The sequence below is a fragment of the Carcharodon carcharias genome, chromosome 12 (genome assembly GCF_017639515.1).
Source record: "Carcharodon carcharias isolate sCarCar2 chromosome 12, sCarCar2.pri, whole genome shotgun sequence".
Classification (NCBI taxonomy): domain Eukaryota; kingdom Metazoa; phylum Chordata; class Chondrichthyes; order Lamniformes; family Lamnidae; genus Carcharodon; species Carcharodon carcharias.
In genome coordinates, this window is record NC_054478.1 from 120,345,479 (window position 1) to 120,367,321 (window position 21,843).

General features: G+C 58.2%; 1 protein-coding gene across 2 annotated transcripts in view; it reads right to left on the reverse strand.

The window, feature by feature from the left end:
• The window catches only part of cps1 (carbamoyl-phosphate synthase 1, mitochondrial), a 275,872-nt gene that overhangs the window by 80,893 nt on the left and 173,136 nt on the right, over positions 1-21,843 (reverse strand). For both annotated transcript variants that reach the window (XM_041201760.1, XM_041201761.1), the window contains exons 32-34: positions 15,551-15,721; positions 14,332-14,406; positions 13,634-13,732 (exon numbers count right to left, since the gene is read on the reverse strand). In XM_041201760.1, the coding sequence (XP_041057694.1) occupies positions 13,634-13,732; positions 14,332-14,406; positions 15,551-15,721 (345 nt within the window). The remainder of the gene's footprint in view (positions 1-13,633; positions 13,733-14,331; positions 14,407-15,550; positions 15,722-21,843) is intronic.

A 21,843-nucleotide genomic window follows, 5' to 3' on the forward strand; every position in this document is an offset into this window, starting at 1 on the left:
TCCGCAGGTCCTTCCCGCAGTCAGCATGCCCTTCCCGCAGTCAGCACGCCCCACCCGCAGTCAGCACGCCCCACCCGCAGTCAGCCCGAAGTCAGCACGCCCTTCCCGCAGTCAGCACGCCCTTCCCGCAGTCAGCACGCCCTTCCCGCAGTCAGCACGCCGTTACTGCAGACAGCACGCCCTTGCTGCAGACAGCACGCCCTTCCCGCAGTGAGCACGCAGTCAGCACGCCCTTCCCGCAGTCAGCCCGCAGTCAGCACGCCCTTCCTGCAGTCAGCACGCCCTTCCCGCAGTCAGCACGCCCTTCCCGCAGTCAGCACGCCCTTCCCGCAGTCAGCACGCCCTTCCCGCAGTCAGCACGCCCTTCCCGCAGTCACCCCAGAGTCAGCACGCCCTTCCCGCAGTCAGCACGCCCTTCCCGCAGTCAGCACGCCCTTCCAGTCGTCAGCACGCCCTTCCAGTCGTCAGCACGCCCTTCCAGTAGTCAGCACGCCCTTCCAGTAGTCAGCACGCAGTCAGCACGCCCTTCCTGCAGTCAGACCACAGTCAGCACGTTCTTCCCGCAGTCAGCATGCCCTTCCCGCAGTCAGCACGCCCTTCCTGCAGTCAGACCACAGTCAGCATGCTCTTCCCGCAGTCAGCACGCCCTTCCTGCAATCAGACCACAGTCAGCACGCCCTTCCCGCAGTCAGCACGCCTTTCCCGCAGTCAGACCGCCCTTCCCGCAGTCAGATCGCCCTTCCCGCAGTCAGATCGCCCTTCCCGCAGTCAGATCGCCCTTCCCGCAGTCAGATCGCCCTTCCCGCAGTCAGACTGCAGTCAGCACGCCCTTCCCGCAGTCAGCACGTCCTTCCCGCAGTCAGCACGTCCTTCCCGCAGTCAGCACGCCCTTCCCGCAGTCAGCACGCCCTTCCCGCAGTCAGCACGCCCTTCCCGCAGTCAGACCGCAGTCAGCACGCCCTTCCCGCAGTCAGCACGCCCTTCCTGCAGTCAGCATGCCCTTCCTGCAGTCAGACCGCAGTCAGCACGCCCTTCCTGCAGTCAGACCACAGGCAGCACGTCCTTCCCGCAGTCAGCACGCCCTTCCCGCAGTCAGCACGCCCTTCCCGCAGTCAGCACGCTCTTCCCGCAGTCAGCATGCCCTTCCCGCAGGCACCCCAGAGTCAGCACGCCCTTCCCGCAGTCAGCACGCCCTTCCCGCAGTCAGCACGCCCTTCCCGCAGTCAGCACGCCCTTCCCGCAGTCAGCACACCCTTCCCGCAGTCAGCACACCCTTCCCGCAGTCAGCACACCCTTCCCGCAGTCAGCACACCCTTCCCGCAGTCAGCACGCAGTCAGCACGCCCTTCCTGCAGTCAGACCACAGTCAGCACGCTCTTCCCGCAGTCAGCACGCCCTTCCCGCAGTCAGCACGCCCTTCCCGCAGTCAGACCACAGTCAGCACGCTCTTCCCGCAGTCAGCACGACCTTCCTGCAGTCAGACCACAGTCAGCACGCCCTTCCCGCAGTCAGCACGCCTTTCCCGCAGTCAGACCGCCCTTCCCGCAGTCAGACCGCCCTTCCCGCAGTCAGACCGCCCTTCCCGCAGTCAGACCGCCCTTCCCGCAGTCAGACCGCAGTCAGCACGCCCTTCCCACAGTCAGCACGCCCTTCCCACAGTCAGCACGCCCTTCCCACAGTCAGACCGCCCTTCCCGCAGTCAGACCGCCCTTCCCGCAGTCAGACCGCCCTTCCCGCAGTCAGACCGCCCTTCCCGCAGTCAGACCGCAGTCAGCACGCCCTTCCCGCAGTCAGCACGCCCTTCCTGCAGTCAGCACGCCCTTCCTGCAGTCAGCACGCCCTTACTGCAGTCAGACCGCAGTCAGCACGCCCTTCCTGCAGTCAGACCGCAGTCAGCACGCCCTTCCTGCAGTCAGACCGCAGTCAGCACGCCCTTCCTGCAGTCAGACCGCAGTCAGCACGCCCTTCCTGCAGTCAGCACGCCCTTCCTGCAGTCAGACAGCAGTCAGCACGCCCTTCCTGCAGTCAGACAGCAGTCAGCACGCCCTTCCCGCAGTCAGAACGCCCTTCCCGCATTCAGAACGCCCTTCCCGCATTCAGAACGCCCTCCCCGCAGTCAGCACGCCCTTCCCGCAGTCAGCACGCCCTTCCCGCAGTCAGCACGCCCTTCCCGCAGTCAGCACGCCCTTCCTGCAGTCAGACCGCAGTCAGCACGCCCTTCCTGCAGTCAGACCACAATCAGCACGTCCTTCCTGCAGTCAGACCACAGTCAACACGCCCTTCCCGAAGTCAGCACGCCCTTCCCGCAGTCAGACCGCAGTCAGCACGCCCTTCCCGCAGTCAGCACGCCCTTCCTGCAGTCAGACCACAATCAGCACGTCCTTCCTGCAGTCAGACCACAGTCAGCACGCCCTTCCCGCAGTCAGCACGCCCTTCCCGCAGTCAGACCGCAGTCAGCACGCCCGTCCCGCAGTCAGCGCGCCCTTCCCGCAGTCAGCGCGCCCTTCCCGCAGTCAGCGCGCCCTTCCCGCAGTCAGACCACAGTCAGCACGCCCTTCCCGCAGTCAGCACGCCCTTCCCGCAGTCAGACCGCAGTCAGCGCGCCCTTCCCGCAGTCAGCGCGCCCCTCCCGCAGTCCGCAGGCCCCTCCCGCAGTCCGCAGGCCCCTCCCGCAGTCCGCAGGCCCCTCCCGCAGTCCGCAGGCCCTTCCCGCAGTCCGCAGGCCCTTCCCGCAGTCCGCAGGCCCTTCCCGCAGTCCGCAGGCCCTTCCCGCAGTCCGCAGGCCCTTCCCGCAGTCCGCAAGCCCTTCCCGCAGTCAGCACGACCTTCCCGCAGTCAGCACGCCCTTCCTGTAGTCAGCACGCCCTTCCCGCAGTCAGCACGCCCTTCCCGCAGTCAGACCACAGTCAGCACGCTCTTCCCGCTGTCAGCACGCCCTTCCTGCAGTCAGACCACAGTCCGCACGCCCTTCCCGCAGTCAGCACGCCCTTCCCGCAGTCAGCGCGCCCTTCCCACAGTCAGACCGCAGTCAGCATGCCCTTCCCGCAATCAGCACGCCCTTCCCGCAGTCAGACCGCAGTCAGCACGCCCTTCCCGCAGTCAGATCGCAGTCAGCACGCCCTTCCCGCAGTCAGCACGCCCTTCCCGCAGTCAGCACGCCCTTCCCGCAGTCAGCACGCCCTTCCCGCAGTCAGCACGCCCTTCCTGCAGTCAGGCCACAATCAGCACGTCCTTCCTGCAGTCAGCACGCCCTTCCCGCAGTCAGCACGCCCTTCCCGCAGTCAGCACGCCCTTCCCGCAGTCAGCACGCCCTTCCCGCAGTCAGCACGCAGTCAGCGCACCCTTCCCGCAGTCAGCACGCCCTTCCCGCAGTCAGCACGCCCTTCCCGCAGTCAGCACGCCCTTCCCGCAGTCAGCACACTCATCCCGCAGTCAGCAATCCCTTCCAGCAGTCCGCAAGCCCTTCCCGCAGTCCGCAAGCCCTTCCCGCAGTCCGCAAGCCCTTCCCGCAGTCCGCAAGCCCTTCCCGCAGTCCGCAGGTCCTTCCCGCAGTCCGCAGGTCCTTCCCGCAGTCCGCAGGTCCTTCCCGCAGTCCGCAGGTCCTTCCCGCAGTCAGCATGCCCTTCCTGCAGTCAGCACGCCCCACCCGCAGTCAGCACGCCCCACCCGCAGTCAGCCCGAAGTCAGCACGCCCCCGCAGTCAGCACCCTTCCCGCAGTCAGCACGCCCTTCCCGCAGTCAGCACGCCCTTCCCGCAGTCAGCACGCCGTTACTGCAGACAGCACGCCCTTGCTGCAGACAGCACGCCCTTCCCGCAGTGAGCACGCAGTCAGCACGCCCTTCCCGCAGTCAGCCCGCAGTCAGCACGCCCTTCCTGCAGTCAGCACGCCCTTCCCAGCACGCCCTTCCCGCAGTCAGCACGCCCTTCCCGCAGTCAGCACGCCCTTCCCGCAGTCAGCACGCCCTTCCCGCAGTCAGCACGCCCTTCCCGCAGTCACCCCAGAGTCAGCACGCCCTTCCCGCAGTCAGCACGCCCTTCCCGCAGTCAGCACGCCCTTCCCGCAGTCAGCACGCCCTTCCAGTCGTCAGCACGCCCTTCCAGTCGTCAGCACGCCCTTCCAGTCGTCAGCACGCCCTTCCAGTCGTCAGCACGCCCTTCCAGTAGTCAGCACGCAGTCAGCACGCCCTTCCTGCAGTCAGACCACAGTCAGCACGTTCTTCCCGCAGTCAGCATGCCCTTCCCGCAGTCAGCACGCCCTTCCTGCAGTCAGACCACAGTCAGCATGCTCTTCCCGCAGTCAGCACGCCCTTCCTGCAGTCAGACCACAGTCAGCACGCCCTTCCCGCAGTCAGCACGCCTTTCCCGCAGTCAGACCGCCCTTCCCGCAGTCAGATCGCCCTTCCCGCAGTCAGATCGCCCTTCCCGCAGTCAGATCGCCCTTCCCTCAGTCAGACTGTAGTCAGCACGCCCTTCCCGCAGTCAGCACGTCCTTCCCGCAGTCAGCACGCCCTTCCCGCAGTCAGCACGCCCTTCCCGCAGTCAGCACGCCCTTCCCGCAGTCAGACCGCAGTCAGCACGCCCTTCCCGCAGTCAGCACGCCCTTCCTGCAGTCAGCATGCCCTTCCTGCAGTCAGACCGCAGTCAGCACGCCCTTCCTGCAGTCAGACCACAGGCAGCACGTCCTTCCCGCAGTCAGCACGCCCTTCCCGCAGTCAGCACGCCCTTCCCGCAGTCAGCACGCCCTTCCCGCAGTCAGCACGCCCTTCCCGCAGACAGCACGCCCTTCCCGCAGACAGCACGCCCTTGCTGCAGACAGCACGCCCTTGCTGCAGACAGCACGCCCTTCCCGCAGTGAGCATGCAGTCAGCACGCCCTTCCCGCAGTCAGCACGCCCTTCCCGCAGTCAGCACGCCCTTCCCGCAGTCAGCACGCCCTTCCCGCAGGCACCCCAGAGTCAGCACGCCCTTCCCGCAGTCAGCACGCCATTCCCGCAGTCAGCACACCCTTCCCGCAGTCAGCACGCCCTTCCCGCAATCAGCACGCAGTCAGCACGCCCTTCCTGCAGTCAGACCACAGTCAGCACGCTCTTCCCGCAGTCAGACCACAGTCAGCACGCTCTTCCCGCAGTCAGCACGCCCTTCCCGCAGTCAGCACGCCCTTCCCGCAGTCAGACCACAGTCAGCACGCTCTTCCCGCAGTCAGCACGCCCTTCCTGCAGTCAGACCGCAGTCAGCACGCCTTTCCCGCAGTCAGACCGCCCTTCCCGCAGTCAGACCGCCCTTCCCGCAGTCAGACCGCCCTTCCCGCAGTCAGACCGCCCTTCCCGCAGTCAGACCGCCCTTCCCGCAGTCAGACCGCCCTTCCCGCAGTCAGACCGCAGTCAGCACGCCCTTCCCACAGTCAGCACGCCCTTCCCACAGTCAGCACGCCCTTCCCACAGTCAGCACGCCCTTCCCACAGTCAGCACGCCCTTCCCACAGTCAGCACGCCCTTCCCACAGTCAGCACGCCCTTCCCACAGTCAGACCGCAGTCAGCACGCCCTTCCCGCAGTCAGCACGCCCTTCCTGCAGTCAGCACGCCCTTCCTGCAGTCAGACCGCAGTCAGCACGCCCTTCCTGCAGTCAGACCGCAGTCAGCACGCCCTTCCTGCAGTCAGACCGCAGTCAGCACGCCCTTCCTGCAGTCAGCCCGCAGTCAGCACGCCCTTCCTGCAGTCAGCACGCCCTTCCCGCAGTCAGCACGCCCTTCCCGCAGTCAGCACGCCCTTCCCGCAGTCAGCACGCTCTTCCCGCAGTCAGCACGCCCTTCCCGCAGTCAGCACGCTCTTCCCGCAGTCAGCATGCCCTTCCCGCAGGCACCCCAGAGTCAGCACGCCCTTCCCGCAGTCAGCACGCCCTTCCCGCAGTCAGCACACCCTTCCCGCAGTCAGCACACCCTTCCCGCAGTCAGCACACCCTTCCCGCAGTCAGCACACCCTTCCCGCAGTCAGCACACCCTTCCCGCAGTCAGCACGCAGTCAGCACGCCCTTCCTGCAGTCAGACCACAGTCAGCACGCTCTTCCCGCAGTCAGCACGCCCTTCCCGCAGTCAGCACGCCCTTCCCGCAGTCAGACCACAGTCAGCACGCTCTTCCCGCAGTCAGCACGACCTTCCTGCAGTCAGACCACAGTCAGCACGCCCTTCCCGCAGTCAGCACGCCTTTCCCGCAGTCAGACCGCCCTTCCCGCAGTCAGACCGCCCTTCCCGCAGTCAGACCGCCCTTCCCGCAGTCAGACCGCAGTCAGACCGCCCTTCCCGCAGTCAGCACGCCCTTCCCGCAGTCAGCACGCCCTTCCCGCAGTCAGCACGCCCTTCCCGCAGTCAGCACGCCCTTCCCGCAGTCAGCACGCCCTTCCCGCAGTCAGCACGCCCTTCCCACAGTCAGCACGCCCTTCCCACAGTCAGCACGCCCTTCCCACAGTCAGACCGCCCTTCCCGCAGTCAGACCGCAGTCAGCACGCCCTTCCCGCAGTCAGCACGCCCTTCCTGCAGTCAGCACGCCCTTACTGCAGTCAGACCGCAGTCAGCACGCCCTTCCTGCAGTCAGACCGCAGTCAGCACGCCCTTCCTGCAGTCAGACCGCAGTCAGCACGCCCTTCCTGCAGTCAGACCGCAGTCAGCACGCCCTTCCTGCAGTCAGACCGCAGTCAGCACGCCCTTCCTGCAGTCAGACAGCAGTCAGCACGCCCTTCCTGCAGTCAGACAGCAGTCAGCACGCCCTTCCCGCAGTCAGAACGCCCTTCCCGCATTCAGAACGCCCTTCCCGCATTCAGAACGCCCTCCCCGCAGTCAGCACGCCCTTCCCGCAGTCAGCACGCCCTTCCCGCAGTCAGCACGCCCTTCCCGCAGTCAGCACGCCCTTCCCGCAGTCAGCACGCCCTTCCCGCAGTCAGACCACAATCAGCACGTCCTTCCTGCAGTCAGACCACAGTCAACACGCCCTTCCCGAAGTCAGCACGCCCTTCCCGCAGTCAGACCGCAGTCAGCACGCCCTTCCCGCAGTCAGCACGCCCTTCCTGCAGTCAGACCACAATCAGCACGTCCTTCCTGCAGTCAGACCACAGTCAGCACGCCCTTCCCGCAGTCAGCACGCCCTTCCCGCAGTCAGACCGCAGTCAGCACGCCCTTCCCGCAGTCCGCGCGCCCTTCCCGCAGTCCGCGCGCCCTTCCCGCAGTCCGCGCGCCCTTCCCGCAGTCCGCGCGCCCTTCCCGCAGTCCGCGCGCCCTTCCCGCAGTCCGCGCGCCCTTCCCGCAGTCCGCGCGCCCTTCCCGCAGTCCGCGCGCCCTTCCCGCAGTCCGCGCGCCCTTCCCGCAGTCCGCGCGCCCTTCCCGCAGTCCGCGCGCCCTTCCCGCAGTCCGCAGGCCCTTCCCGCAGTCCGCAAGCCCTTCCCGCAGTCCGCAAGCCCTTCCCGCAGTCCGCAAGCCCTTCCCGCAGTCCGCAAGCCCTTCCCGCAGTCCGCAAGCCCTTCCCGCATTCAGCACGACCTTCCCGCAGTCAGCACGACCTTCCCGCAGTCAGCACGACCTTCCCGCAGTCAGCACGACCTTCCCGCAGTCAGCACGACCTTCCCGTAGTCAGCACGCCCTTCCCGCAGTCAGCACGCCCTTCCCACAGTCAGCACGCCCTTCCCGCAGTCAGACCACAGTCAGCACGCTCTTCCCGCTGTCAGCACGCCCTTCCTGCAGTCAGACCGCAGTCCGCACGCCCTTCCCGCAGTCAGCACGCCCTTCCCGCAGTCAGACCGCCCTTCCCGCAGTCAGACCGCCCTTCCCGCAGTCAGACCGCCCTTCCCGCAGTCAGACCGCCCTTCCCGCAGTCAGACCGCCCTTCCCGCAGTCAGACCGCCCTTCCCGCAGTCAGACCGCCCTTCCCGCAGTCAGACCGCCCTTCCCGCAGTCAGACCGCCCTTCCCGCAGTCAGACCGCAGTCAGCACGCCCTTCCCGCAGTCAGCACGCCCTTCCCGCAGTCAGCACGCCCTTCCCGCAGTCAGACCGCAGTCAGCACGCCCTTCCCGCAGTCAGACCGCAGTCAGCACGCCCTTCCCGCAGTCAGCACGCCCTTCCCGCAGTCAGCACGCCCTTCCCGCAGTCAGACCACAATCAGCACGTCCTTCCTGCAGTCAGCACGCCCTTCCCGCAGTCAGCACGCCCTTCCCGCAGTCAGCACGCCCTTCCCGCAGTCAGCACGCCCTTCCCGCAGTCAGCACGCAGTCAGCGCACCCTTCCCGCAGTCAGCACGCCCTTCCCGCAGTCAGCACACTCATCCCGCAATCAGCAATCCCTTCCAGCAGTCCGCAAGCCCTTCCCGCAGTCAGCACGCCCTTCCCGCAGTCAGCAGGCCCTTCCCGCAGTCAGCAGGCCCTTCCCGCAGTCAGCAGGCCCTTCCCGCAGTCAGCACGCCCTTCCCGCAGTCAGCACGCCCTTCCCGCAGTCAGCACACTCCTCCCGCAATCCGCATGCCCTTCCCGCAGGCCGCAAGCCCTTCCCGCAGGCCGCAGGCCCTTCCCGCAGTCAGCAGGCCCTTCCCGCAGTCAGCAGGCCCTTCCCGCAGTCAGCGCGCTCGTCCCGCAGTCAGCATGCCCTTCCCGCAGTCAGCACGCCCTTCCCGCAGTCAGCGCGCTCGTCCCGCAGTCAGCACGCCCTTCCCGCAGTCCGCAGGCCCTTCCCGCAGTCCGCAGGCCCTTCCCGCAGTCCGCAGGCCCTTCCCGCAGTCCGTAAGCCCTTCCCGCAGTCAGCCAGCTCTTCCCGCAGTCAGCCAGCTCTTCCCGCAGTCAGCACGCCCTTCCCGCAGTCAGCACGCCCTTCCCGCAGTCAGCACGCCCTTCCCGCAGTCAGCACGCCCTTCCAGTAGTCAGCACGCCCTTCCAGTAGTCAGCACGCCCTTCCCGCAGTCAGCACGCCCTTCCCGCAGTCAGCACGCCCTTCCCGCAGTCAGCACGCCCTTCCCGCAGTCAGCACGCCCTTCCCGCAGTCAGCACGCCCTTCCCGCAGTCAGACCACAGTCAGCACGCTCTTCCCGCAGTCAGCACGCCCTTCCTGCAGTCAGATCACAGGCAGCACGCCCTTCCCGCAGTCAGCACGACCTTCCCGCAGTCAGCACGACCTTCCCGCAGTCAGCACGACCTTCCCGCAGTCAGCACGACCTTCCCGCAGTCAGCACGACCTTCCCGCAGTCAGCACACCCTTCCTGTAGTCAGCACGCCCTTCCCACAGTCAGCACGCTCTTCCCGCAGTCAGCACGCCCTTCCTGCAGTCAGACCACAGTCCGCACGCCCTTCCCGCAGTCAGCACGCCCTTCCCGCAGTCAGCACGCCCTTCCCGCAGTCAGACCGCAGTCAGCACGCCCTTCCCGCAGTCAGCACACCCTTCCCGCAGTCAGACTGCAGTCAGAACGCCCTTCCCGCAGTCAGCACGCCCTTCCCGCAGTCAGACCACAATCAGCACGTCCTTCCCGCAGTCAGCGCGCCCTTCCCGCAGTCAGCGCGCCCTTCCCGCAGTCAGCGCGCCCTTCCCGCAGTCAGCGCGCCCTTCCCGCAGTCAGCGCGCCCATCCCGCAATCCGCAAGCCCTTCCCGCAGTCAGCAGGCCCTTCCCGCAGTCAGCAGGCCCTTCCCGCAGTCAGCAGGCCCTTCCCGCAGTCAGCAGGCCCTTCCCGCAGTCAGCAGGCCCTTCCCGCAGTCAGCAGGCCCTTCCCGCAGTCAGCAGGCCCTTCCCGCAGTCAGCAGGCCCTTCCCGCAGTCAGCAGGCCCTTCCCGCAGTCAGCAGGCTCCTCCCGCAATCAGCAGGCCCTTCCCGCAGGCCGCAAGCCCTTCCCGCAGGCCGCAAGCCCGTCCCGCAGTCAGCGCGCCCGTCCCGCAGTCAGCGCGCCCGTCCCGCAGTCAGCGCGCCCGTCCCGCAGTCAGCGCGCCCGTCCCGCAGTCAGCGCGGCCTTCCCGCAGTCAGCGCGCCCTTCCCGCAGTCAGCGCGGCCTTCCCGCAGTCAGCGCGCCCTTCCCGCAGTCAGCGCGCCCTTCCCGCAGTCAGCGCGCCCTTCCCGCAGTCAGCGCGCCCTTCCCGCAGTCAGCGCGCCCTTCCCGCAGTCAGCGCGCCCTTCCCGCAGTCAGCGCGCCCTTCCCGCAGTCAGCGCGCCCTTCCCGCAGTCAGCGCGCCCTTCCCGCAGTCAGCGCGCCCTTCCCGCAGTCAGCGCGCCCTTCCCGCAGTCAGCGCGCCCTTCCCGCAGTCAGCGCTCTTCCCGCAGTCAGCGCTCTTCCCGCAGTCAGCGCGCCCTTCCCGCAGTCAGCGCGCCCTTCCCGCAGTCAGCGCGCCCTTCCCGCAGTCAGCCAGCTCTTCCCGCAGTCAGCCAGCTCTTCCCGCAGTCAGCCAGCTCTTCCCGCAGTCAGCCAGCTCTTCCCGCAGTCAGCCAGCTCTTCCCGCAGTCAGCCAGCTCTTCCCGCAGTCAGCCAGCTCTTCCCGCAGTCAGCACGACCTTCCCGCAGTCAGCACGACCTTCCCGCAGTCAGCACGCCCTTCCCGCAGTCAGCACGCCCTTCCCGCAGTCAGCACGCCCTTCCCGCAGTCCGCACGCCCTTCCCGCAGTCAGACCACAGTCAGCACGCTCTTCCCGCAGTCAGCACGCAGTCAGCAGGCCCTTCCCGCAGTCAGCAGGCCCTTCCCGCAGTCAGCAGGCCCTTCCCGCAGTCAGCAGGCCCTTCCCGCAGTCAGCAGGCCCTTCCCGCAGTCAGCAGGCCCTTCCCGCAGTCAGCAGGCCCTTCCCGCAGTCAGCAGGCCCTTCCCGCAGTCAGCAGGCCCTTCCCGCAGTCAGCAGGCCCTTCCCGCAGTCAGCAGGCCCTTCCCGCAGTCAGCAGGCCCTTCCCGCAGTCAGCAGGCCCTTCCCGCAGTCAGCAGGCCCTTCCCGCAGTCAGCAGGCCCTTCCCGCAGTCAGCACCCCCTTCCCGCAGTCAGCACCCCCTTCCCGCAGTCAGCACCCCCTTCCCGCAGTCAGCACCCCCTTCCCGCAGTCAGCACCCCCTTCCCGCAGTCAGCACGCCCTTCCCGCAGTCAGCACGCCCTTCCCGCAGTCAGCACGCCCTTCCCGCAGTCAGCACGCCCTTCCCGCAGTCAGCACGCCCTTCCCGCAGTCAGCACGCCCTTCCCGCAGTCAGCAGGCTCTTCCCGCAGTCAGCACGCCCTTCCCGCAGTCAGTAGGCTCTTCCCGCAGTCAGCAGGTCCTTTCCGCAGTCAGCACGCCCTTCCCGCAGTCAGCACGCCCTTCCCGCAGTCAGCAGGCTCTTCCCGCAGTCAGCACGCCCTTCCCGCAGTCAGTAGGCTCTTCCCGCAGTCAGCAGGTCCTTTCCGCAGTCAGCAGGCCCTTCCCGCAGTCAGCAGGCCCTTCCCGCAGTCAGCAGGCCCTTCCCGCAGTCAGCAGGCCCTTCCCGCAGTCAGCAGGCCCTTCCCGCAGTCAGCAGGCCCTTCCCGCAGTCAGCACGCAGTCAGCACGCCCTTCCCACAGTGAGCAGGCCCTTCCCGCAGTCAGCAAGCAGTCAGCGGGCCCTTCCCGCAGTCAGCGGGCCCTTCCCGCAGTCAGCGGGCCCTTCCCGCAGTCAGCGGGCCCTTCCCGCAGTCAGCGGGCCCTTCCCGCAGTCAGCGGGCCCTTCCCGCAGTCAGCGGGCCCTTCCCGCAGTCAGCGGGCTCTTCCCGCAGTCAGCACGCTCTTCCCGCAGTCAGCACGCTCTGCCCGCAGTCAGCAGGCTCTGCCCGCAGTCAGCACACCCTTCCCGCAGTCAGCACGCCCTTCCCGCAGTCAGCACGCCCTTCCCGCAGTCAGCACGCCCTTCCCGCAGTCAGCACGCCCTTCCCGCAGTCAGCACGCCCTTCCCGCAGGCACCCCAGAGTCAGCACGCCCTTCCCGCAGTCAGCACGCCCTTCCCGCAGTCAGCACGCCCTTCCCGCAGTCAGCACGCCCTTCTCGCAGTCAGCCCGCAGTCAGCAGGCTCTGCCCGCAGTCAGCACGCCCTTCCCGCAGTCAGCACGCAGTCAGCACGCCCTTCCCGCAGTCAGCACGCCCTTCCCGCAGTCAGCACGCCCTTCCCGCAGTCAGCACGCCCTTCCCGCAGGCACCCCAGAGTCAGCACGCCCTTCCCGCAGTCAGCACGCCCTTCCCGCAGTCAGCACGCCCTTCCCGCAGTCAGCACGCCCTTCCCGCAGTCAGCACGCCCTTCCCGCAGTCAGCACGCCCTTCCCGCAGTCAGCACGCCCTTCCCGCAGTCAGCACGCCCTTCCCGCAGGCACCCCAGAGTCAGCACGCCCTTTCCGCAGTCAGCACGCCTTTCCCGCAGTCAGCACGCCCTTCCCGCAGTCAGCACGCCCTTCCCGCAGTCAGCACGCCCTTCCCGCAGTCAGCACGCCCTTCCCGCAGTCAGCACGCCCTTCCCGCAGGCACCGGAGTCAGCACGCCCTTCCCGCGTTCTTTCTTCTCATCGTCACATGCAACAATACATTGTACCTGTCGGAGAGGACCAGTGTCCGTCAGACCATCTTCCCTGACTCCACTAGGTTCCCTATAACCTGCCAACACTCCTTTACTAGGATTTATTCAAATAGTGGTTGTAACTTAGTAGCATCTGTTCATATCACGTCTGATACCCTGGATTATAATTCACTCTTTTGCACAACTGGCTGTAGAACAGAAGCCCTGGACTACATCACTTCATTGTCAAAACTGAATGCACAGAGAAGGGCCAAAGGCCAGTGTGACGCTTACAGTTTGATAATAACAGGAGATAATGTAACTCTAAGCTTGGGTAATAAAAAGCGGCATCAGAAGTGAAGACCACGGGAGCTATGTTTTAAACACACATGTTTAGATTAATTCTGTAAACTCAAGCTCCCAAATTGTTGAAAGTACAGGAGTACAGAACTACACCTAAAGGGTTCTTTAGATTGCAATAACTCAAGTTAACAAATGCCCCCAAAGGTCAACCTGCCACAAGTTTTCCTGCTTGTTTCCCCTGGTTGGTGAGTCTAGAACTTGGTGGTCACTGTCTCAGGATAAGGGGTCAGCCATTTGGGACTGAGATAGAGAGATTTCTTCACTTAAAGGGTCGCAAATCTTTGACAGCAGTGTTTGATCAAGAGTATATTCAAGACTATAACCAATAGGTTTTTGGTCCCTGAGGAAATCAAGTGATATCGGAACAGGGCAGGAAAGTGGAGTTATGTAGAAGATCAACCATGATTTTATTGAATGGTGGAGCAGGATCCAGAAATCTTATGTCCTTCTCCTCCTCCTCATTATTATATTCTTGCATCTCTCAGAGATCGCTTGTAAAAGTTCTGTGCTACTTCTGAACAGAGCGCTCATGTCATAATGCACAAAAGTGGGCAGTGTGTGCATTTGCCATTGTATCAACAATTGTGTACAGCACAATGTCTTTCTTGGGAGATGGCCTAGTGGAGGCTGGCTCCACTTGGACACAGAAGGTTGGGAGACCAGGCATGCTCACAAGAGCTGAGGCCAAAATCAAACCCAGGGGTATCATATGAGTGTGGTTATATAGCCAACCAATGTGAACAAGGCTCCCTGTGGATGATGCTGATGCTAGTTTCCATAGTGTACCTGAATTCCAATGAGAATCCCTTTCTGAGGTAATTTGAAGCCTGTGGACAGTATCGCCTTCAGGAATGCAGAATAAATATTTGGCCCAAAGCAAGCAACCTGCAAAACAGAAACAGACCAATTCCATCATTTAGATCAATATAAAACATTAAATACCTACACAGTTCTATATATTTAAATTAAATTGCCTGTGGTAGGACTCTCGCCTTTGGGTCAGAAAGTTGTGGGTTCAAGTCCCTCTCCAAAGGCTTGTACACAAAATCTAGGCTGAAACTCCAATGCAGTACTGATTGAGGGCTGTACTGTCTGAGGAGCTGTCCTTTGGATAAGATGTTAAACCAAGGCATTGTCACCTGCTCAGCTGAACAGAAAAGCCCCCAAGGCACTATTTCAAAGAAGAGCGGGGAGTTCTCCCCAGTGTCTTGACTAATATTTATCCCTCAATCAACATCACTAAAAACTTTGCTGTGCGCAGATTGGCTGCTGTTTCTCCTATAACAGTGACTGTACTTCAAAAGATACAGCATTGGAAACCTTGTGGAATGCCATGAATTCATGAAATCCTCTTTCGATATTTGATTTTAGTTCTGTCCTGATGGCAGCAGGCAGGGAACATTTGGAATGTTGAGTTTTTTGTAATTGCTCTCAGGTTAATGAGGAAAAGGAAGTTTTCTCTCTGAAGATTGAAATGCTGGTACCTCTCCAGTCGATGCCATCTCACAGCGTAGAATAGGGTCTGCATCCCTCAGACGTGGCCAAGAAAACATGGGAGCCTGCAAATGACCAAAGTAAGCTTAAATATGTTTAATTTCATGGACTTGTAAATCAGTTGTTAATGGGAACTTATACACCACGGATGCTAAAGCTTTTTATATTATTGAGCTATAGCACCCCCTGCAGTTGAAGACTAGAACTCACCACATTCATTTTTCCAGAGCTGATCGCATATTTAGTGCAATAACCTGAGACATCTCAAGTCTCTTGTTTTGTCATAAAAATGTAGTCCATTTTAATTTTATTTAGAATAAGGTTTGGATTAAATTCCCTGAGGTGGTAGTACACAAATATACACATTTTCCTCTTATCATCCCTCAACAGCTCTGTCTCTTTAAAACTTTTGATCACCTTTCCCAGCTCTTGTATCATGGCTCACTGTCTGTACTATTGCTCCTTTCATTTATTCAAATGTCTCCACACTTAACATTTGCAATATTTGGAGGGAGAAAACCTCAAAATAAAGCAGACACTGTAACAAGTTAAAGGAACGCTTGGCATCACAACTGGGCCTGCAACCGAACAGGATGAATCCCAACTTTATTGCCCATGTTTGTTTGGTCAAGCCACTAGGATTAGAAACAAAGATAAAGGCAAAATTCTGTGGATGCTGCAAATCTGAAACAAAAACAAAAACAAAAAATGTTGGAAAAACTCTGGAAATGCTGGAAAACAAAGAACTTGCCAATTGCTTTCAGTGTGGATATCAACAAATTACATTTATAGCACCTTTAATGTAGGAAAGCATCCCAAGGTGCTTCACAGGAGTGTTATCAGACAAAAAAATACACAAAGAGATTTTGGAAGATGACTGAAAGCTTGGTCAAGTAGCAGAATCTTAAAAGAGGAGAGGGATGTGGAAAGGCCAAGAGGTTTAGGGAATGAATCCTAAACTAGAATTATTAGGGACTCGAGGTCAAGGTCTGGTGGTACTCAGGGTCTGCAGTACAACTGTGATGGCTAGCTGAATGAGGAGGTGGAAACTGAAAACTAAAACTCAGGAATACCCTTGCAACACCTAAAATCTGCATGCCCTAAACACCAGCCAGATTAATAAAACTGTAGAATGCTCCATTAGAGGCTAATAGACTAGTGTTGTTACCTCCCTTCTACCCAGCCCATCCCAAGGATTGTTAACAGTACCTTGATGCCCACATATTCAGTAGGTATGATGGGATTTTCCAGTGATGGTAGGGATGACTCATCCATGCTCTCTCCAATCATTACTCGCGTGGCCACATTGATGAGATCAACTCCAATGGTCTTTGAGACAAAGGGGCAGGATCTGGATGCCCTGAGGTTACATTCAATCACCTAACAACCATGAGAGAAAGAATTAGGAAGAAAGCATTCATGGTTGGTCATAATGGAATGGTTGCACAGCAGAATTAGTTACAACAGTTGGCAATCCTGCAGGGAGAAATACAGACTAATGGGACTACATTACCAATAGACCTCCGGTGCAAACAAAAAGCATGGAATAACTCAAGGAAATCAATTGATGCTGTGATAGGAGCAACTGCATGTTTCTTAGATAAACTAAAATAGGCTGAACGCCTTTCCTCATCTGCATTTATCTCCCAACTAGTGATTGGTGGACAAGGAAAGACATGCAAATATTGGGCCGGAACATCCAAACTCCGGGGCAGTGTATCTGCAGGGGGAGGGTGCCCCAAAGATGCACTGGGGAGCACCCCCTCCCTCTCAAGAAGTTCCCAAGTTAGGATTGCACGTCAATTGCCTGGGAACAATCCAAAAATGCATTTTAAATCTTCAGATGGTTCTGACTGTATTACAGCAATAGTTACCCAGAAAAAGTTAGAAGAATTCAATCCACTGCTAGCTTCTCTGTAGCTATTGTACGGACCTCCCCAAACCCCCATGGGGCTCCTCCCACCCACCCACCACTCCCCCCGCCAACAGGACTTCCCCCCCACCCCCACTACCCCACTGACTACTTCTCCCCCCACCACCACAGGATAACCCCGATCCCCCCCGACTCTCAACACAACATCCCCTCCCCACAGACCCAACCAGACTCCATCCCTCCCCACCACCCCTCAGTCCCAACCTGACTCCCTACCATTCTCCCAGACCTGATGTAACTCCCCCCAACCCCCACAACCTAATCTGACTCCCCCCCCACCTCACCAGCCCTACCCAACCCAACCCAACAGCCTCTCACCCCACCCACCCAATCCACCTCACCCTCACCTTCCCGCCCAACCCAACTATCCCCAGCCCCCCAACCTGAGCCAACTCCCCAGCCCCCACCTTTCAGGCCAGAGCCGACTCTCCCCCCACCTCACCCAAGGTCCAACCCACCAACCCACACCCCCCCGCCCCCGCCACCCAACTCCTACCTACTTACCTTATACACTAACCTTCTCCCTGGCTTGTCAAAGACCTTTAAACCTGGCTGGACCTTTCAACTTACCTGGTTTACGGCAGCTAGAGCCAAAAAAGGGGGCGGGCTTACTTGCCTGTAACTGAGCTGCCCTCGGCTGTAGGCCTCAGGAACCCACAGCCACACAGATCTCACCCAGCATGAGTCGGAAGGTCGGCTGAGATTTGGAGCAACTGGATTTCAGGGTAAGTAACTACGAGCAGAGTTGCAATTTGACTCTGATTGCCACCCCACCGGAAGCTATAGGCAATTATACTATATATTTATCAGTGAACCTCTGCGTTCCTCATAAATATCACACAAATCTCATCTTTAGTCTCTCTCAAGGTTCTAGGACAAGTATCATCTATGAGGATTTGTCCATTTCGAATCCATCGAAATTGTCCATACCTTTGTTCTGTTTAAAATCTTGAAATCAACTTGGGCAGACATGTTCTAGTCCTATCCTAAATTCTTAATAAACTTGAAGTCATCCAAAATTCTGCTGTTGTTACAAACCCCATGGGGAACCATAAACCAAAATAATCCAGTTTACTGAATAATCCAGAAATGAAAAAATTACCAACAAGATTACACTTTTTTGGAGCTTTTACTTTAAAACTTATCAGAATCAATGCAAAGTACACGTGAATTAACAGGCAAATGATACTACAAATAAAAGGCTAAATTTCACTTTAAAATTTCACTTCTCATACACATCTTACACAATCACAGCTCATACCAAGTCCCACTCACCCATCAACCCCACTGTGCTTAAACTGACTCGAGGATTGGCAACATCTCCACTTTAAAATCCTCATCCATTTTTTAAAATCCGTCCATGGTCTTGTTTCATCCTCTCTCTGTAATCTCCTCCAGCATCATAGCCCTAGAGGGAGATCTTGGTGTTCCTCCAATTTCGGTCTCTTGCTCATCCTGACTTTTAATTGCTTCATCATCGACAGAGGAGGCTTCAGCAGCCTTGCCATAAGTCCTGAAATTCCCACCCACCTGTCCACCTCACTTTGTTCCTTAAAGACTTCCCTTAAAAGCTCAGCTGTCCTAATATTTCCTCCTGAAACTCGGTGTCAAAGTTTGTCTTACAGCGCTCTTGTGAAATGTGTTGGGACATTTTAATACATTAAAAGGTGCCATGTAAATGCAAGCTTCTGTTATAGTACAGACTTGGAGGATATAGTCAGTACAGAAACAGCTACGTGCTTATGTTTGGTGAGCACAAGGACGCACAGTGCAACATGCAATTAAGTGATTTTAAAACCATTTCAATTCCAATCTACTGTCAAAGCAGAGGCCGAAATTTTCTGGCCCTATTGGCATTGGGTGGCATGGCAGGTGGCGGGGAGAGCCATATGGTGAGATGGCCAAAAATCAGTTTTACGCCATCGTGAAACCAGTTTGCGATCATCCGCTCCACTCGTCAATGGCTGGCCACGTTTCCCACTGCTGCTTGTCCGGAACCTCATGTCAACGCTTCAGCATCTCATTATAAGTCCTGCTTGCCAGAATCATCTCCCCCCGTCAAATTTACCACCCACGTCAGCATGACTTCAATCAGTGTGCTTCACAACTGCCTCTAAAAGGCATGCACCTGGCAACCTGAACATCACCTGTAGGACATCAAGGACAAGGGGCCACACATTCACTGGGGGGGGGGGGGGGGGGGGGGGGGGGGGTGCACGGGGAAGTCGCTGTTTCCCGGCTGGCTTTCAGTGCGGTGCCGGGGTAAGGACTCTAGTGTGGGTCAGGCCGAGGGCTGTGGGGAGGCGGTGGGTTGCAGGAGGTTGGGGGCAAGGCAGCACAGACAGAAGTAAATACACAAACACATGCCGGGTGGTGAGGGAAGTGGCCGCGCGCTTGTCAAAAGTGAGCATTCTTCCGCAGCTGGGACCGTTCAGCTGTAGCTCCATTGGCATGCTTGGAGCTGAGCCTCTGAAGATTTTCTGCCCACTCGGGCAACATAAAGGCATGAAAGTGCCACCAAATACTCCAGACCTTTGCGCAGATTGCAAATTAATGTGCGTTTTAGGGGGCAGCAGAGTAATTGGCTGACTGGGCAAGTGAAAGAATCCCCTTGCGAAAGATGGCCAAGGCTCGGTCACTGGTGGATGTGCTCATGGCCTCTTGCAATGTCTTTATTCAGGTTTGCACCAGTATCCATTATGGTTCAAGCAGTGCAGAGCTGAGATCATAGCATTTAGTCAGTGGCTGAAGCTGCCGCCAGTCAAGTGGAGAGTGGCAGAGGAGGTTCAGGTTTCAGACAGCCAATGAGTGTACTACACACTAGCTAACCAAGTGGTAGTCAGCATTCCCCTGTATGCATGAAGGGGCCTTCAGGCTTAACTGAGACAAGTTCTTCGGATACATATACTAACCCACACGTCTCTCTCTTTCTCTGCAGGAGAAAAACATCAGGATCATGGAGCCTGGTGATTTATATTACAGATACCAGAGGAGAAGAAGCACATCAGAGGCGCCTGGCTCAGCAGAGGGAAGGGGTGGCAGAGCCTGCTGCACACACAGCTGAAGATCCACAGAGAGCCATCACTCATAGGCTTCTCGCTGGACCCAGGGTCTATAGATGGTGCTCGTCATTCCTGCAGATGACAGAACCAGTGTCGCCAAAGACTGCACATGAATAGGGAAATGGTTGGTCACATATGCCACTTGCTGCAGGATTTGGTGTCACAGGGACATAGAGGGCATCCACTGCCAGTGGCCATGAAAATGACCGAGGCACTCAATTTGTATGTCAGTGGCTCCTTCTAGGGCTCTACAGGTGACCTGTGCGGGATCTTGCAAGTCTGCATGCACAATTGTATCCAGGAGGTCACAGACGCCATATTCGCAAAGGCATGGAACTTTTTGCATGGATCAGGAAAGCCGGGAAGCAAGAACATAAGAACTAGGAACAGGAGTAGATCATTCGGCCCTTCGAGCTTCCTCTGCCATTCAATAAGATCATGGCTGATCTCGTGTTTCAATTTCCACATTCCCATCTATCCCCAAAACCTTTGATTCCCTTGCCTAACAAGAATCTATCTATCTCTGCCTGAAAAGTATTCAATGACCCCGCCTCCACTGCCTTCTGAGGCAGAGAGTTCCAAGATCACACAACCCTCTGAGAGAAAAAAATTCTCCTCATCTCTGTCCTAAAAGGGCGACCCCTATTTTTAAAACAGTGCCCCCTAGTTCTGGACTCACCCACACAAGGAAACATCCTTTCAATGTCTACCTTGTCAGGGCCGTTCAGGATCTTGTATACTTCAATCAAATCACCCCTCACTCATCTAAACTCCAGTGGAAACAAGCCCTGCCTGTCCAGCCTTTCCTCTTAAGGCAGCCCACTCATTCCAGGTATCAATCTGGTAAACCTCCTCTGAACCGCCTCCAATGCATTTATATCCTTCCTTAAATAAGGAGACCAAAACTGCACACAGTATTCAAGGTGCAGTCTCACCAGTGCCCTGTATAACTGAAGCATAACATCCTTCCTTTTATGTTCAATCCTTCTCGTAATAAAGGATAGCATTCCATAAGCCTGCTTAATTACTTGCTGTACCTGCAAACTAACTTTGTAATGACTCACGTACTAGAACACCAGATCTCTCTGCACCTCAGAATTATGCAACCGTTCTCCATTTAAGTAACACCCTGCTTTTTTGTTCTTCCTGCCAAAGTGAACAACTTCACATTTTCCCACATTAAACTCCATTTGCTAGATCTTTGCTCACTCACTCAACCTATCTATATCCATCTGCAACCTCCTTATGTTCTCTTCATGACATACTTTCCTACCCATCTTTGTTTCATCTGCAAATTTAGCTACCATGTCTTCACTCCCCTCATCTAAGTCATTGATGTAAATCATAAAAAGTTGATGCTCCAGTAGGTGGAGGGACAGGTAGTATTGAAGAGGCGGGGAGGCTGCAGAAGGATTTGGACAGGTTAGGAGAATGGGCAAAGAAGTGGCAGATGGAATACAATGTGGGGAAGTGTGAGGTCATGCACTTTGGTAAGAAGAATAGAGGCATAGACTATTTTCTAAATGGGGAGAGAATTCAGAAATCTGGAGTGCAAATGGATTTGGGAGTTCTTGTCCAGGATTCTCTTAAGGTGCAAGTTAGCAGGTTGAGTCGGTAGTTAGGAAGGCAAATGCAATTTTGGCATTTATTTCAAGAGGACTAGAGTATAAAAGCAGGGATGTGCTGCTGAGGCTTTATAAGGCTCTGGTCAGACCACATTTAGAATATTGTGAGCAATTTTGGGCCCCGTGTCTCAGGAAGGATGTGCTGGCCCTGGAGAGGATCCAGAGGTGGTTTACGAGAATGATCCCAGGAATGAAAGGCTTAACATATGAGGAACGTTTGAGGATTCTGGGTCTATACTCGATGGAGTTTAGAAGGATGAGGGGGGATCTGAATGAAACTTACAGAATACTGAAAGGCCTGGATAGAGTGGATGTGGGGAAGATGTTTCCATTAGTAGGAGAGACTAGGACCTGAGGGCACAGCCTCAAAGTAAAGGGAAGACCTTTTAGAACAAAGATGAGGAGAAACTTCTTTACCCATAGAGTGGTGAATCTATGGAATTCATTGCCACAGAAGGCTGTGGAGGCCAGATCATTGAGTGTATTTAAGACCGAGATAGATAGGTTCTTGATTGGTAAGGGGATCAAAGGTTACGGGGAGAAAGCGGGAGATGGGGTTGAGAAACTTATCAGCCATAACTGAATGGCGGAGCAGATTCGATGGGCCGAATGGTTTAATTTCTGCTCCTATGTCTTATGGTCTTACAGACCCCTGTGGGACTCCTCTCGTCACATCCTGCAATCAGAAAAAGACCCATTTATGCATACTCTCTGCATTTTGCCAGCCAGCCAATCTTCTATCTATGCTAATATGTTAACCCCTACACCGTGCGCTTTTATTTTCTGTAATAATTGTTGATGTGGCACCTTATCAAATGCCTTCTGGAAATCCAAGTACAGTACATCTACAGGCTCCCCTTTATCCACTGCGCATGTTACTCC